The sequence below is a fragment of the Trachurus japonicus genome, chromosome 6, assembly GCF_045865225.1.
Source record: "Trachurus japonicus isolate A0001 chromosome 6, Traja_1.0".
Lineage (NCBI taxonomy): Eukaryota > Metazoa > Chordata > Actinopteri > Carangiformes > Carangidae > Trachurus > Trachurus japonicus.
In genome coordinates, this window is record NC_140912.1 from 22,124,969 (window position 1) to 22,142,322 (window position 17,354).

Genomic DNA, 17,354 nt, shown 5'->3' on the forward strand with positions numbered 1-17,354 from the left:
GGAGCACACTTACTCTTAACTCGTACCTCTGAATGTCAAATTCACTCCCAACAATCGTCCGTGAGCAATACTGAGCACATTATTAACACTAATCAGTGTCCTAAATAGCCAACTTAAATAAATTTAAGTAATATTTTCATTGCTCCAGCCATTTCCGCCTCTCTCTGTGGCAAATTTCCCATTGTTTGCCTGCTTTTTCCTCCAGTCAGAGCTCCTAGATGGTAATCTGGGTTTTAGCCAGGCAAACCATGGCTGAGGGGGGATTGTGAACTTGTATTATCCGTCTTAGTGACTGATTTACTCCCCAAACTTAATGGACTGCCGTGTATTAGAGGGGTGGTGGTCATTACGACGGCCTCTCCTTGTTCTACACTGGTGGGATCTCCTTGAGGCATCGGCGGCTAATCTACAGTCCACCCAGAGCGTATCTGTCAGTCAGTGCTGTAACCGGCCGTCCTGGTGGTCTCAGTCAAACTGTCAGCGTAGTGACTAATGGAGCCGTGCGCTAATGAGGAAGAGAAAACTCTGCTGCTTCTACCACATGCTCCTTAATCATATTGTTGTCAATGAGCTGAGGCGCAGTGTGAGTCACACACACACACACACACACACACACACACATAGACAGGTCAGATCCTGTTCACTGGAACAGATGGCCACACAAAACGAAAATACTCCTGTTCTCCAAAACCATTTAGAAGCTGCTCTCTTCTCATTCTTCCTTTGCTTGTCCAAACTTGTATCTCTGTGAATTACTATAATGATTAGTGCGTCAGTTGTAAACGGTACAGCCATGTGCCTGCTGGATGTTTGTTTATACTGTAATTGTAATGAAGCTAAAGTGTTGCCCGTGTGTGCACTTAAGTGTGTGTGTGTGTGTGTGTGCACTGGTTTTGTTTGTGCTGCTCAAGAGGCCAGCGGTTGCGGACAGATGGCAACCTCCAAACGCTTCACTAGGCCCATGCACAATGCACTGCAGGGACCTCAAGAGACAGGTCCTGGCATGTCAACACTTTTAACTTCCCCTCACATCTCTTCTCTTTCTCTCTCTGAACCCGCAGGCCACAGAGCTGACTACATGACCACAAGGTAAAGCACACACTTACTGCATATTTCAGACACACATCCAGTCCAGTACCTTTTTTTTTTGCCATCAGACTCTTGTTGCAGCTCATCAACACGAGGACACTTTGCCTCAGGTAGTCGCCGTATGAAATCCTCTGTGTCCATGAGCGCAGTGGAGTCTGTAGCTGGACACGGAAAAACAAAGTTCCCCGGAGAGCACCGAGCAGATGTGCACTTCTCCGTGTTTTTGAGCCCAGTTTGGTGTCGTCTGGGGTGGGTTGGTGTACTTGATGGTCCCAACGGCGCTGCCTGTCAGGCTGTTAACGATAATCAGAGGCTCTGACGGGGAGAATATTTAACCTAAAAAAAAAAAAAAAAGGCGATAGAGGAGAGGCGAAAGAATTTGCATGAAATTTTAATATTTTGGAGTCGAGTTGAAAGTGCAACAAAAAGAAACGATTGGGAACAGATGGATCAGTTGAATCCTCAGGTCCAAGTTTTGCATCTTTGAAAACACATCACATTCGTTTTTCAAGTTGAATTTTTTTTTTTTTATGTTTTGTGTTTTCCATCCAACAATGTCATTCAGTGTTACAGAAAACCACAGATACATCTTTCTTGTATTTTCTCAAAAACACAGTACTTAAACATTTGATTAAAAATGTTGAGAGGAAAAGATGAATTGAGAAGTTGATAGACAAAAAGATGTAAAGTAACAGCAATGTTTTATTCATACTGCAGAGCTGTCAAAGAGTTTGTGTTGGCTTGATGAGATCTAATCTAAAACACTTTCAGGCCTTTCCAGCTGGATAGTTTTGCCATTAGGACTGAGAAGCAGAAGAGACCAAAGTCCTGAGCTCTTTTCATCTCGGTCCTAACAGGTCACCAGGAGCCATATTGCGTTAAAGTCACGCACACATTCACACAAACTAAGAGAGGCAATCTCCCACAGGGCCTGTCATGAGCTGGACACTGACACGTATGATGCTCCCGGCGGGGGTCTGATATTTTACAGCCCTGTGATATCTTGTGGAGAAAGAAAAGACTGGATTATAAAGAAAAGGTTAATTCAGCAGTGTCTGGAAATACTCCCATTCACCCGTCCATCATCTTGAGTCTGGCAGAGAATTTGATTTTAGAGATTAGTCGACCTCAACTTTATTCAAGTTCTTTTTTTCTATTTTTTTTGAAGGACATGGAGGTTTTGAAGAATAGGAGTGCAGTGCAGAGATGGACCGTTCTGAGTGCAGGGCCGCACTGTTTACTTATTCTAATGCATTCTTTGTATTCTAGACATCCCAATGGGCAGCTCAAAACCCACACTGGCACCCGGCGGGCTAGACCCCGCTCTGTTTTTAATGTTAGGTTATTTAATGGCAATTTGGAGTCATTTATCAAGGTACTTATTATCAGTCTGCCCGCCTGACATCGCTCCTCCTCCTTTCTATTTTCTGTCTTGCTCTGGCTTTCTGGTCATTTTGGTGGGTTCCCCCAAAAAGCATCTTAGCTTTGATTTATATTTTAATAAACCAAGAAAAAACAAAAACAACAACAACATATTTGTGCTAAGATGGAATCTGGAAACCTTCCTCATGAGTCAGTGAGCTCTCGCAGTCGGCGTCTGACATGAAAGGGGGGGTGGCACTGATACATATGGAGGGCTGCAGGAGGAGAGCAGCAGCAGCAGCAGCAGCAGCAGCAGCAGCAGCAGCGGCGGTGGTTTGGAGGGGATAAATGTTTGTCTCCGTCAGCTCAGCTCCCCTGACTCACTGCTGACCTGGCATCGCTGAGCCGCTCTGGCAGAGAGATATTCCCTCCGCCCTCTGCCAGAGTGAGAGCAGAGGCCAGTAAAAGCAGCAGAGTAAATGGCAGCCAGGGGAGCGGATGCCAGACTGATAAGGCGAGCTGCTGCCTCCCTCCTCCAGCCTCTTCACTGCCTCTCACTGGTGGCCGTGTCCAGCTCCCACCTACCTGGTCCTGTCCGGTCCTTAACTGTTTTCTTGTGGGTTTGATGCCAGCACAGAGTGGAATGAGGGTGCGCTTTTGGTAAAAAAAAAGGCTTTGGTGGTCCTAATCTGGGTCTTGCTTTCTCTCTCTCTCTCTCTGTCTGTCTCTCTCTGGCTCTTGCGACATTTCTCTGTAGCCGCGGACGACGGAACTCACACGCTCGACATCAGGTAGACACCTTGAAGCATCTTGGGGGGGCCCATGCTGCTTGCCTGCGCTCATTTCCTCTTATCTGTCCTGCCTTAACAACATCTTCACCCCATGTTGTGTTTTTGTCGTTGCCTAACAATCATCAACTGAATGACGTGCGAGTGGACTCGAGACAGACCGAATTGAAGAAAATTTGGGCCAATCAAAATCCCTTCGAGATTTCGTGGGAACGTTGTGTATTTATATTGAACTGTGTTTGGAAATTCTCGGCATGAACCTCTTCCAACATGAAAATTGAGTTTGTCTGGTACAAAGCAGTCACCCCTTCAGTCTCGCATAACCAGAGAGATAAAATTACATAATACTGCTGCACCCAGACCTGTGCCTCAGCCCTCGCAGCTAACGATAGATAGTCGATTTTGGCATGGTTGCTTGTGTTTGGACTCGTGCGCTTATACCCCCGAGGGCTGTAAACAGATCCACTGTATCATTAAAGGCACGTACTGAGTCACTGTCCAGCGCTGAGCCACAGGAGCAGCTGGCGCCGAGGCAGAACAAGAGCACAGGGCAGGTCTGTGTGCGTGAGAGGAATGTGTTTTCTGTGAAGGAGACTGTGCTGCTCCCTCTCATCTGCCCTCACCTCATCTCATTCTGCACCCAGCTCTGTATCGAGTGTGTGGCTCTTTAGATAAGCTCTCGTTAATTTAAACACAGGGTGCACTTGATTGCCAGCGCAGCAAGGCCAAGTATATTTAGCAGCACTGGAGGCCAATTGAAATCTGTTGGACAACATGTTTGCATGCGCCCGTTTGCGCTTGTTTTTGTTGCAACTCTATTATTATCATTATTATTATTATTATTATTATTATTATTATTATTATTATTATTTTACACTTTGTGATATTTCATAAGCATTGCACATGAATAGCTAAATATCTGGTGAAGTCAACTCGGTCTGTCTTGGTCAACTCTCAACAAATTAACCCTCACTTTGTATTTTAACCTCCAAACTTCACTTACACTGTGTGCATGTTTGTATACTTTTACAGCACATTGACTAGTTGCCCGACCGATTCATTTGCATAGAATCAACACACACTGGATGATGGTGACAGAGTGGCCTCAGTCTGTATGTTTGCAGATATGCAAAAAGTAATTTGTAGAGCAGTAAACTGCAGTTATAAAATTCACATGTATATTTGTATTTTTTTTAATACACAGCTGTTTTGTTTGATGCTCATCTTTATGAATAGTGATTTGAATTTTCTTTATCACAAGTAAGAAATGTTAAGCAAATGTTAAATGTCACATTCCTCCTCTGGGTTATTGGTATTCCCTGTGTGTGTTTATAAATCCAGAATGGGTCGGGCTCTAGCTCTTGTACTTGTAACAAAAGGGCAAACTGTACATGATCTGACATTTGGGTGTTTTTGTTTACTCTGCCTTCCAAGGACTCTGGACAAGCTATCCCCCGTGTGGTGGAAAGCTGTATTCGCTACATAAACTTGTATGGTGAGTTGGTTATTATAGTAGAATGAGCAGCAGAGCATTATGTCACTTCAGTCATGAATTGTGATGCACTGTATTTATATCTGATATGATGAATGAACCAAACTGCTGCACTTCTTCAGTCTGACTTCATATCCAGGCGTTGATCTTTTGGGGGCGTGGACGTTTATTTTATTGTTTTCATGTTGGGATTTGAGTTTGTTCCACTTCAGTCACAGTCATGGGAAAATGCAGATTCCATCCTGTTTACAGCGGTTTCCACCCAACTTTGCAGATGTAATGTACCGTGAGGCAGACAGATAGCTCTGAGGACTAGAATACAGGTCTTAAACCAGATGTCATTCAGAAAGAAAGTTAAAACTCCAGGCGTTTAACACGTATACCAATGAGATCTTGTGAGCGTTTGTAGGTCCATGTCCTGTATCTCATCGAGCAGCCAGCTGTTAATCCAAAACGAGGCAAACAGCAGACTAATTATGTTCCTCCTGACCTTTGACTTCTCCCCCTTAGTAGCAAAGTCCTAATCCCAGCTGGGAGAACCTTTAGTAAAACTTGATTGCAGTCTCCCTGACTCATTAATTATCCTTAATTAGAAAAGTGAAGGGTCTTAAAGAACAGGATGTGTCGGACCAAAGGAGCTTTTCCAGCTTCTTTTTTTTCTCCAGCTTCTTCTGAAACTTCTTCCGTCTCTGTGCAGGCCTCCAACATCAAGGAATATTCCGTGTATCTGGATCCCAGCTGGAAGTCAACGACATCAAGAATTCATTTGAGAGAGGTACAAGAAGCTTCTTAAACGCATTACAGCTGGATATTATCACCTAATCAAATATGACATAGTTGTTTTTGTTATTAATTAGGTAGATTTCACACTGAGTCATTGTTTGAAAGTGTTAATGACCTGCGGGCCTGTTGTGTGTCGTAGGAAACGACCCGCTGACGGATGATGAGAACAATCATGACATCAATTCAGTGGCCGGCGTTCTCAAACTTTACTTCCGCGGCCTGGAGAACCCTCTCTTCCCCAAAGAGAGGTTCAATGATCTGCTCTCCTGCATCAGTAAGAACACACATCTATTGTGCTCCGTCTTTGTTGTTGATTATGACATAATAACATTTTTCTGTTAAAATCATTTACCTACAAGTTTGTTTATTTGTCTTAAAGGGATAGTATCATTTTTTTTAAAAGTGGGGTTGTATGATCACCAAATAGCCCCTAAGTACTCTAATTGCAGTAGAAGACTCTCTGCACTCTTCCCGTTAGCAACGCCAGCCCATAGCCCTGCCCAGAGATTTACAACATACAGTGTTGTGAACAGACCCAAAGAAACGGCCTATTTTCACGGCCCTTCAAAGTGCAGGAAAAACACAGTTTTTATTTGGACCTAACCAACTCACGTATCCCTCCGCCCAGGGTTAGCGCCCGCCGATCAGCAGTTGGTTAGGTCCAAATAAAAACTGTTTTTTTCCTGCACTTTGAAGGGCTGGAAAAAATTATATTATAGCGAACAATGGAACTGTGTATTTTTTTTCAGGTAAAACCTCTTTTAGGCCGTGAAAATAGGCCGTTTCTTTGGGTCCATTCACAACAATGTATGTTGTAAATCTCTGGGCAGGGCTATGGGCTGGCGTTGCTAACGGGAGGAGTGCAGAGAGTCTTCTACTGCAATTAAAGTACTTAGGGGCTATTTGTAGATCATACAACCCCACTTAAAAAAAAATGCTACTATCCCTTTAAATTGGTTCATCCCAGTCACAAAGAAAGTGGATCCTCACTGTCAAACTAACTCACACAGCTTACTTCACTTGTGAAAATACATTTCCCAAAACTTTGTCTGATGTTTTTTTTTATTTTTTTTTTTTTAAACAAAATTTGAAAAAATCATCCATCAAAATGAAGCTCCTCACGCAGCTCGTTCATCAGCAGAATGGCTCCGGTTTCTTGTTTTGACACTGTGTGCGAGCACGGCTCTGTGGTATTACTCTGTGGTATTCGGCTGAGTGCTGAGGGGATATTATCTGTCATAAGTGGCACAAAGCTGGTCATGCTTACGGGACGGTGGAGGAATGTTAAATGTCCACAGAACTGAGCAGCGTTTGAGAAGCAGAGCTGAATCCACACAGAGGTCCTCACAAGAACAGTCGTTATTGTCATGTCACTGGGTCAGATCACAGATCAGTCAGCTCTTTGTGTGGCTTTAAGACATGACAGAGAGCGGGGCAGGGGGTTGCTTTTGCCTCTGTTAAAGAACAATGAACATACACAAAAAAGAACAAGAGTCACACGGACACAACGTGTGGTGTAATGCCTTCTGTGGCTTCGTGCGTGTGTGTGTGTGCTGGTGCTGGTGAGTGTGCGAAGTGTGTCTGTGTTTGTGTCCTGGGCGTACTTTAACACATTTGTGCAGGATGAGTGATGGGGATTCCCTGTTTACATTCCCCAGCTCAACATGCCAATGATTGCAGTGTGGGCCGAACGCCCAGCAGGCTCCATATTAAAAACCCTCTGCTTATTTCATACGGAGCAGCTCAGACCAGCAAAGAGATCATCTTTCCCTGCGAGCTCTTTCACTCGACCGTGATTTGCACAATCATGCACCATGTTTTTCTACACAGATGTGCTTACATGTGTGTGTGTTTCTAGATTGCGTGTAAGTTTTCATTGGAGTAAAATCTTCCTACTGAAGTCCCAAGGAGCCTCCCCAGAATCCCAGTTAGGTATTCATGAAAAATGAATTACATCACAAAGTATCCCAGAAGCCCTAAATCCCAGATGGCACAGGGCGGCTGGAGGGTGGCAGGACTATTTTTAGCAGCCAACGCAGCCCCAGATCAGCCAAATCAAAAAAAAAAAAAGGCTGCCGCAAGTGCCACAGCAGAGCAAATGTGACAGGAGTGAAAGACATCAAGGTTGGCACCTCAAGCATTTTGATATGAGAAAGAGTTAGACTGGTTGGCCTCTGTATAACATCAACATCTGGTGGGGAGGTTTGTTTCTCTCCTCTCAGTCATGCAAGGCAGGGAAAAAAAAAGTAAAGGACGAGATTTGGACAAAATAAAGCAGGAAAAAGTAGTTGTCATCCTTGTTGTCAGACACTACAGTAACTGCTGACTTCCTTCTCCTCTTTCTCTTCCTCTGTGGTGTCAGCAGGCGAACACAAGCTGAGGTGAAGGTCAATGCTAGAGTTAGAGCCTCTATACACACACACACACACACACGCACATATACACACTTTACGTAACACTGCTCTTTGCCGTTTCCCCAGAGACACACATAAGTAATTGACTAAGCTTCAATTTGCTCCTGTATTCTTATCTTGGGACTTGGTGTGGTTATAATCAATATCTGAACAAGTGTTTTTTCATCTACAGCCTTGCAAGGTATTAATATGATCTATGAAGTGTATGGACAAACATGGACTCTGGATTCCTACCTTTTACCTTAATTAATCTAACAGTATTTGCTTGTAATGCAGCATTTTCCTTTTTAACCTCCTTCTCCCTGTCATTTGTTTTTCTACTCTAGGAATAGAAAACCTGTATGACAGAGCGCTGTACATCCGTAAGATCCTCCTCACCATTCCCAGATCAGTCCTCATCGTCATGCGCTACCTCTTTGCCTTCCTCAACCAGTAAGTTAATCAACATTAAGCTGTAAATCCATCCTTCTGTCTATTTTACAAGGGCTGCCCTTTGTTAATTGAATAATACTGTCCCCAATGTTATTTTCATTTGTCTTGATCTCTTTATCTTCCCCTCCCTCTGTCCAGTTTGTCCCAGTACAGCGACGAGAACATGATGGACCCGTACAACCTGGCCATATGCTTCGGCCCGACGCTCATGCCCACGCCAGACAGCCAGGACCAGGTGTCCTGCCAGGCCCACGTCAACGAGATCATCAAGACCATCATCATCCACCACGAGACCATCTTCCCTGATGCCAAAGAACTGGACGGGCCCATTTATGAGAAGTGCATGGCTGGAGGAGACTATTGGTGAGGAATCCGAAAAAAAAAATACACTTTTTCTTTTTCAGATTGTGTCTGAGTTTCTTACACAGAAGAGGATACACCACTGAGATCTGCCACTGACAATGAGCAGCGAAGGCACCGGGCCACCTGGTCACTGGTGTCGGAGGGGTCAAGTTGTAGGTTAACCAGGATTAAGAGCTGATCGCTTAAGGGGATAGTTCACCCAAAATTCAAATTTCACTCATTATCTACTCACCCTCATGTCGACTAAGGGCTGGGAGAAGTTTCAGAGTCCTCCGTGCCTTCTCTGAGTTACAGCGGGGCTCCGTGCAGCACTGCATGTCCCGGTTGCGAATGGGCCTCACTTTTCTTCGTCCAAAAAGACACACCAAAAAACATCCAAATACCTCCATAGTGCTTGTCTGTAATATCCCTCTTGTATTGAAGCCCCAACATGAGAAATTGTTCCGAAAAAAATTAAATAAGTCTATGTTTTAAGGTTGTTTGTAGCGGAACCTCCCAGTGTTGCACTGCCAGAATCTTGCGCGATTTGCGGAGCCGTGAACTGGGTGTCAGTGTAAATCGCGTGAGATTTGCACAGACACAGGCAAAGCAGTGAACTGAGACACTGGGAGCTTCCGCTACAAACAGCCTTAAAACATAGACTTATTTAATCTTTTTCGGAACAATTTCTCATGTTGGGGCTTCAATACAAGGCGGACATTACAGACGAGCACTATGGAGGTATTTGGATGTTTTTTTGGTGTGTCTTTTTGAACGAAGAAAAGTGAGGCCCATTTGTAACCGTCATATGGACATGCAGTGCTGCTGTAACTCAGAGAAGGCACGGAGGAAGTGTGAGGTGGAAGGAAGTGAGTGAAATTTGAATTTTGGGTGAACTATCCCTTTAATGCAGCTACACTGGTTTTCCCCATTCTGTTTATTTTTATTGACTCCCTCAAGATGCAAGTTTGTCTGCACTCTCTACAGCGCTACAGCTGTGTCAGTAGTATGTCATTGGAGTTGATGTGAGTAATTACACACGCCAATTAGGTGTCTGTGGTTCAGGAACATGACAAGGTAGAGCTCGTCTCAGGGCTGACTTTACATGGTGGCCCCTGCTTCCTAAGTGAGACAGACTGAAACAATCACTTTAATTACCACCATCATCATCACGGCAGGAGGAAAAAAAAAAAAGAAAGAGGTCACCTGGCAGGGTGGAGGATGATTAGGTGGATTGCAGCACGCACTGGAGTCAGACGGATCAAACCTGGGGCTCTTTGCCAGCTCCACATCTGTGAGCTCGGCTTACCACTTGTTTCTTCCTCTCGTTATCTGTCCCTGTCGCTCCTTTTTTTTTTTTTCTTCGCCCCTCACATCACCACAGACTGACAAAGATTTATCCCAGGCTCCAGCTAATCACCTGTCTGAGCACGACTGCTGCGTCTCCCCCCGGGGGGGGGGGAGGAGGCTCACACGAAGCCCCCGGGGGAGATTTGTTGCCTCTGCTACCTCGCTTTTATTGCAGAAGAGGAGGTGGCTAGTGACATGTTAGCATGGGAGGAGAGACACTCACTTCCTGGCAGGGGTAATCTGTGGAGATGTGTGTGTATGTGTGTGTGTGTCTCTGGTATTACTGCCAGCTCTCTCAGCACGATGCCAGAAGAAGACCATTTAGAAAAAAGAGGCCCAACCACAGATAGAGGAGCTAAGCCTCTCACAGAATACAGATAGTGACCGCTGTGTGAACTTCCTCTAGGTTGTATTATTTGTAAAGACTTCCCCGCACTGTCATCTTGACTGGAATGAGATTTGAAGAGAAACTGAATTTATGTGTCTTTTTTTTTTTTTAGAAATTAAGTTAAAAAAAGACATGAACCTACACAACAGGAAGGAAAAATCAGTTCTCTGGTGGTCTGTTTTCAAACAGTGCTTTACCCCCCCCCGACCCTTCACCCCTGTCGTGGCTGTGACCCTGATGATTTGCATTGTGTCTCCACAGTGAAAGCCCCTACAGTGAGCATGGGACCCTGGAGGAGGTAGACAATGAGGGAGGGACAGAGACACACACCAGCGAGGACGGTGAGTGCCTGTACAAACATGCACACACACACACACACACACACACACACACACATACACACACATGAGAATTACACAAATACTTATTATTAGTAGTAGAAATATGCCACATGTAAAAACACATAACATAAAACGCTGTACCGTCTTGTCTACATACTTTGCCGTACCTCGATCCTGTGCGTTGCGAGGGTTAACCCCAGCTGCTAATCCTGCCTTTCAGCCTGTTAAATGCAGTAACCTTGAAGGGCAAGGGAACTGGGCTCTGAGTGACGGACAGACATTCATATTCTAATGCTGGTTTTCCCTCGGGGCTTTGGGACATCGCTACGTCCCCATTTACAAATTTCCATGGTGGTCTGCTCTGCACCTACTCGACCCCGTAGGAAAAGAGAGGTTTATAGTCTTGGGTTGAAATCAATTCCCTTGATATTTGTGTTTTTTAGTTTTTTTTCATTACCCTGAAAAAAATCTGTTTTAGTGATTTGTGAGAGAATAGCGACTGTATGGTGTGTGTGTCAGGAGTGTCAGGTTTTAATGGCTTTTCAAAAAATTATACGGTCTGTGTTTTCTCTGCGTTTAACTACATTTCCATGTGTCCAAAAGAAATATGGAGATATGAAAAAAACAACAACTGCAGGCTCATGTGGACACACTGAAGGGAATCACAGATTCGTTTCAGACCTGGGTGGGAATCGCTCGAGCTGTGTGATCATACATGTGGTCCTTTGTCTGAATGAAATGGACACCGGTCCATGTGGTCCAAATCAAATAATGACAGAGTTTGCTGAAACCAAAATATCAGACAGAATCAGGCGTTGCTGTTGAACTTCCAGCGCAAAAAGACAATACAGGCTCCACTCATTAAACAGTGATAAACATCACTGACAGGGCTGTCCAGATGCAGACGACGTGAGCAAAAGAAAGAATCCACCTATAGTTGAGCCAAGTCTTCATATCTTACCTTGGTAACAGACTTCCCTAAACCTGTTTCCATGGTGACAACAACTGCCCCAATCCTGTCTCCTTTTCACACCCAGAGACCGATTTTTTCGGGGCTCCCCGTCATCATTCGTCATCCGTCTCCATAGACACAGTTTGGAAATGTGCTCCATCTCCTCCTCCTCCTCCTCCTCCTCCTCCTCCTCCTCCTCCTCCTCCTCCCGTTACATCAGCTGTTAATCACTCTGCTGCTTCCAAATTAAAGTCGTCACATGGACGTCCTCTGTAACTGCAGAGGACGTCTCGATCAGACGGAGGAAAGTTCTGCATGGGAGGATTCCCGCTGTTAAAAAAAAAAAAAAAAAAAAAACAGATGTCAGCTCTCAGTTCTTTGAGTAATTAATGGAAGATTATGTTTTCCAGAAATCCCACGCTACCATGATTTTGTTCCAAAAGCTTTCTCTGAGCAGACTGGGGAGGATGTCCGCACCGGCTGAGTCCCTCCCTGTGGAGCCTTGTCAAGTTATTGTCATCAGTTATTTTTAAATCCCCGTGACCTCATTTGGATTTCAGACACAAAAGCAAACTTCTTTTCCTGTTTAGTTACCAGCACTCTCTTCTGCAGACTGAAGTGGGGATATATATTTTTTTATTCTCTCCTCACTCCTCAATGTTCATTTGCCCTCAAAGGGAGAGACAGAGAGAGGGAGAGGGAGCTAAAAATCATTCCACATGCTGGTCTAAGTAGCTGCCCGGAAATCTCATCGTCTCAACAGCATGGCCCCCTGGAGTGTGTCACAGCTCATTTGCTCAGATGGGTGATCTGGACTGGCCAGATTTGCACATACACACACATACACACACACACACACACGCTATGATCGTTGCTTTAATCAGGTGTTAGACATATGTGTGGGAGCCTGATTATCACGATGAAAATAACATCTTGTTAAAAGCCTTTTCCCACTTTGTGCCTCTCAGGTATTACCATTATATCTGAGTCATAGAGCTAATCATCCAATTTTCTGAAAATATGTGCACCTGGTGATCTTGGTTGGACATTTGATATCACCTACTCAAATGTATTTTAAGGATACTCAAAGATTTTCTCAAACTTTATGGATGAAAAACAATTTTTAAGCTTTCAGTTTCATGTTTTCCCTCAACTTCTCTACTCAAACAACGATGGTTGATGAATAGTAAAGTGAAGGTGGCCCAGTTAGTTGTTAGCTGTACATGCTGATTTTTCTATATAACATGATGTTTTAATATTTTGCACTAAATTATGAAAGACATCTACCGAACTAGGATAAAAAATCTTTCTTAAAGTGCAGCAGACAGAACTTTTTTTCTTTAATCCAGATGGTTAGAGGTCTCTTCTTGCTTTCTGGACAAACCTTCAGAATAAGGATGAGTGTTACTGCATGACCCTCTGGTATATTTTTCAGAAAATCAGATGCTAAGCTCTGTGACTTGAATGTAATAACATCCGAGAGGCAGAAAAGCTGCAGCCTGGCTTTATAAAACCTCTAACATACATTACACCACCTACATACTGTATGTATCAGAGCAGTCGGTCACACCCACACAAGGTTCAAGGTTGTCCTCACCTCTGATTTTAAAGTAACAATAATATTATTAGTGAATGAAAGTCACAAACCTGGGCTGTACTCAGACCAGATGTGTTTATTCTCAGGGCTCACGCACATGACCGTGGCTGTCATGCAGGGAGATAAACTGTCGGTTTTTCAGAGTGGCACTTCTCGCAAACCGTCAATACATTGATGTTCTATCTGCTGGTAAATTCTCTACAAGGTCGGAGGTCAACTAACTGGCACATTGATTATATATCACTTTTCAGGAGTACAGCAGGATGTCCTTGTTGTCAAGTGCCCCAGCAGGCATACTGTATACAGTATATATTGCTATTAAAGGGCAGTCTGCTTTATTGTACTGGGAGGCTGAAACACTGGGTTCCTATGCAAGTATGGAATTTGATTTTATACTTTTCCAGGTCTTTTCCAGACTATTGTACCAAGCTACAATCTCCTGGAAATTATTTGGTGACATAATGGCACACAAATTCAGAATAATGAAAACAAAAGATTAAAGCAGAAGTAAGCGATCCGGTCGTTTTGGCTAACTTCCTGTCAGCAGATGGAGTTAGCAGTCCCCGCCCTCGTCCCTACGTCACCACATTCACGCGCATCCCTTGGCTGCACACACAGAGAGGACCGCCCCTTTATGCCGTTCTCTCTCCTCATTGGATAAAGGTTGTAGGATACAAGGAAAGTTTTCTCCTCGGCTTACAGCAGAGCAGAGTGACTGACAGACCCGTGTTTCATACCAAACACTCTATATAAGTGATTGCTGTCGGAAGATATAACTATTATTTAAGACTTATATTAACACAAACATTCCGCTTACTTCTGCTTTAATTGCATAATTTATTTACATGATACACATCTAAGTACCCGTATTCAAATGTCACAAATTATTAGCTTTTTTTTTTACCGAGAAGTCTGGTAATTAGGGTCTGGAAAAAGCCCAGCATGGAGTCTCCTCCGTTTATGGCAGCAAGCACCAAGGATTAATGTTTGTCTTTAAAGAAAAATGTAGATGTAGAAAGAAATGACACCCTCCTCCGCTGATGTATTGATCCTACCCATATCTCATAACAGCCTTATTCTCCCCTATTTCTATGAATGTGGATGTAGAGCAACATCCACCCCAACTCCGCTCCACTGGCTTGTGTAAGACATCTGACAGTTCGTATCTCTTACACCACAGGCCTCCAGCTCTAACGGTGCAGCATTTCTTTAACTCCAGTCACAATGTGAGAGTGTACGTGTGTGTGTGTGTGCACAACCTCGGGTGGTTGAGTCTGAAGCGATTCTCAGTTATAATTGCACAACATGACAGAGGGAATCCTTTACCGCAGTGAGATCTGAGTTTATAACCCGCTGCTTTCAGCCCCAGCCGCGTCACTGCAGTGCTGCCGCGCGTGTGTGTTCAGCAGAGATGTTGGGCAAACATTTATAGACCTAAAGGAGGATGGATGGATAGGTTGAAGTGAGAGAAAGAGATGGAGAAAATAAAGAGATGAAGAGAAATCCCCCTTGACTGATAAGGGTGCCGTCAACTTTATTAACAGCCTTGTCCGCTGCAGTGCAGCCCAATTAATTCAGACAGTAAATTCCTGCTTGTCACATTTCATTGGAGCCACGTTACATCCACCCTGTCAATCCTGACAAGCCAGTGACGCAAGGAAGCTGTGGACCTAAAGGTTGAGGGAGAAAGAAAAAATAGAATAAAAATAGATGAGGTTGAAAAGGACAGTGAGAGAAATGAAGAAACCTTCGCTCTGCTCCGAATCCCGGCAGTATTTCCTCTCTCACGTGGCCTCTCGGCTCATTTGGGAATTACTTCCCCTGTGAAAGATATATCATGATGGCTTTTTACAACCCATACAAGCTTCAGCCATTTACTCTTAGCCGGCAGTGTTGATAAAGAGGGTGAGGCTACATCTGTCCAGGGACCCTCACCCCCCCCCACACCCGTCTGACTTAAAGTGAGAAAGTGAGATGGGAGGAGGGCAGGAGGAGTGAGGGAGGAATAAAGAAGCTATTTTTAGACCTGTGTTGCTGTAGTGCATGCATATTGGCTTGGAGACTTGTACCTTTTGGAATAGGAGAGTCGACTGAGGCTGTTGTTGAAACCACACATGTTTTCTTCAACATAAAGCTGACATAGTGGATAAATATATTGTGACTAGTAACTGCTCATCTTATCTCTACAGTAATTAGTATTGTTTAGAATAACGTCCTGGTTTTCAACATGTTAACTGATCCCATGTCAGTGATCCTGGGCTCTTTGTACAGTTATTGAGTGGTGATCAACCCAATCTAAGGATCCATGCAGTGACTGACATGCCCCTGAGTCATATAGATCTCCTCTCATCAGCTGCTATAAATATCCTGCTAAAGCTCCTCGGGGCTCTCTGTGGCCCTGGCCTGGTGTTGGAGAGCTGGGTTACTATTGACTACAACTGAAATAACCAACTGGCTTAGCACACTTTGAACTCCATGTGCCCATAGTGTGCATCCACGTGTGTAGACACGCCAATATTACAATGTCCTGCATCAGAGCCAGAATTTGTTTTTAAGTGCATGTATTGTATTGTATCATCAAGACTGAGATTTTCATTTTCATAAAGCTGCACCACTTAATGTCAATCATTAAAAATGTCTCTCTGTCTCTCTTCTTGATGTCTTTGCCCCTGTCTGACATTCCTGACCTGTCCGATCCTCTCTCTCTCTCTCTCTCTGCTGACAGAGGGTGACCCCATCGAAGCCATCGCCAAGTTTGACTATGTTGGACGCTCTTCCAGAGAGTTGTCCTTCAAGAAGGGGGCGTCCCTGCTGCTCTACCAGAGAGCGTCTGAAGACTGGTGGGAGGGACGGCACAATGGCATCGACGGCCTGGTGCCACACCAATACATCGTGGTCCAAGACATGTGAGTGCTTTTAATATGAATATACTGAATATAATCCATGCAGAGACATCTGATATTAGAATTGAAGAGAACACTTTATAGAGAAGTTGTATATGAGGTGTGTTTATCTCTTGTGCAAAGTCTGTATGCGCACAGTGAATACTAACCAGCCAGTTTACCTCTGGTGACCTGAGCTCTTACTGAGGGCTGTTTTAAAGGAGTAGTTAAACATTGGTGAAAGGTGTTTATTCACTGTCTTGCTAAAGGATGATGCCGCCACACTACTGTTCACTAAATGCGGTGCTACAACAAACAGCTGATGAGCTAAGCATAGTTTAGCTGCTCTCTGCCTACAATCAGCTCCAAAGTTCACAATTAACATGTAATTGTTTAATCAGGACAAAGTGTAAAAACAACAGTTGGTTGTTTCACTGGGAGTTGTGTACCCGAACTGTGAAGGCTCTCTGCCTTTTCCTTTAAGGTTTAGCAAATACATAAATATACAATACAATACAAATAAAATCAAGTAGTGCACTGAGGAAATGTTCTTTTCTTCTCTCTTACATAATGACTTTTCCTCGGGCAGCCCAACCAGTGCCAGCTCCACTCAGAGCGTTAGAGTTGGTGGTTTAAAGAATAATCCTCCAGGTCTCCCCCACCCACTTGTCCTTGTTGACTTTGCTGCAGAAGAAGGGCCAGCGGGCATCATTTGGCTGCAGGGTCATGTGTGTGTGTGTGTGTGTGTGGAGGACCTTCAGCCTTGTTTACCCTGCCCACCGCTGTCGTTCCCCCGCTCAGCCCCCATCTCCAGGGTCCTTAACCGGCCCTTCTGTCTCTGTTTCTGACTCTCAACACTAACAAGCGTACTCTCTGCCATGGCGACCGTTGGTGCCTAATGGACTAGATTCAGTGGGAACAAAATCACTCCAATCACTTAGTAGCCGGCCGACAAATTGTCCATTTTGAATGCCTTCCTCTCTTTCCTCCTTCTCCTCCTTCCTCTTTTGTTGTCCCGTCACTGTGCCTCTATCAATAATTCACCGGGGGGTAGTGTGGGGAGGGGGGGGGTGTCTTCTTAGTTAATGAAAGAGCAGTGGAATTTACAGCTGTACAGTTTGTCCAGGAGTAGTAGTAACACG

At 44.3% G+C, this 17,354-nt stretch overlaps 1 protein-coding gene across 6 annotated transcripts in view; it reads left to right on the forward strand.

Annotated features, from left to right (window-relative positions):
* The window catches only part of srgap1a (SLIT-ROBO Rho GTPase activating protein 1a), an 83,401-nt gene that overhangs the window by 56,591 nt on the left and 9,456 nt on the right, over window positions 1-17,354 (forward strand). For 3 of the 6 annotated variants that reach the window (XM_085779819.1, XM_085779822.1, XM_085779821.1), the window contains exons 11-19: window positions 1,062-1,089; window positions 2,359-2,464; window positions 4,674-4,734; window positions 5,429-5,506; window positions 5,654-5,788; window positions 8,255-8,360; window positions 8,499-8,723; window positions 10,702-10,781; window positions 16,056-16,236. In XM_085779819.1, coding sequence (XP_085635945.1) covers window positions 1,062-1,089; window positions 2,359-2,464; window positions 4,674-4,734; window positions 5,429-5,506; window positions 5,654-5,788; window positions 8,255-8,360; window positions 8,499-8,723; window positions 10,702-10,781; window positions 16,056-16,236 — 1,000 coding nt within the window. Of the gene's footprint in view, window positions 1-1,061; window positions 1,090-2,358; window positions 2,465-3,208; window positions 3,243-4,673; window positions 4,735-5,428; window positions 5,507-5,653; window positions 5,789-8,254; window positions 8,361-8,498; window positions 8,724-10,701; window positions 10,782-16,055; window positions 16,237-17,354 lie in introns of all 6 variants that reach the window. The other 3 variants (XM_085779824.1, XM_085779823.1, XM_085779820.1) reach the window with 1 other exon arrangement.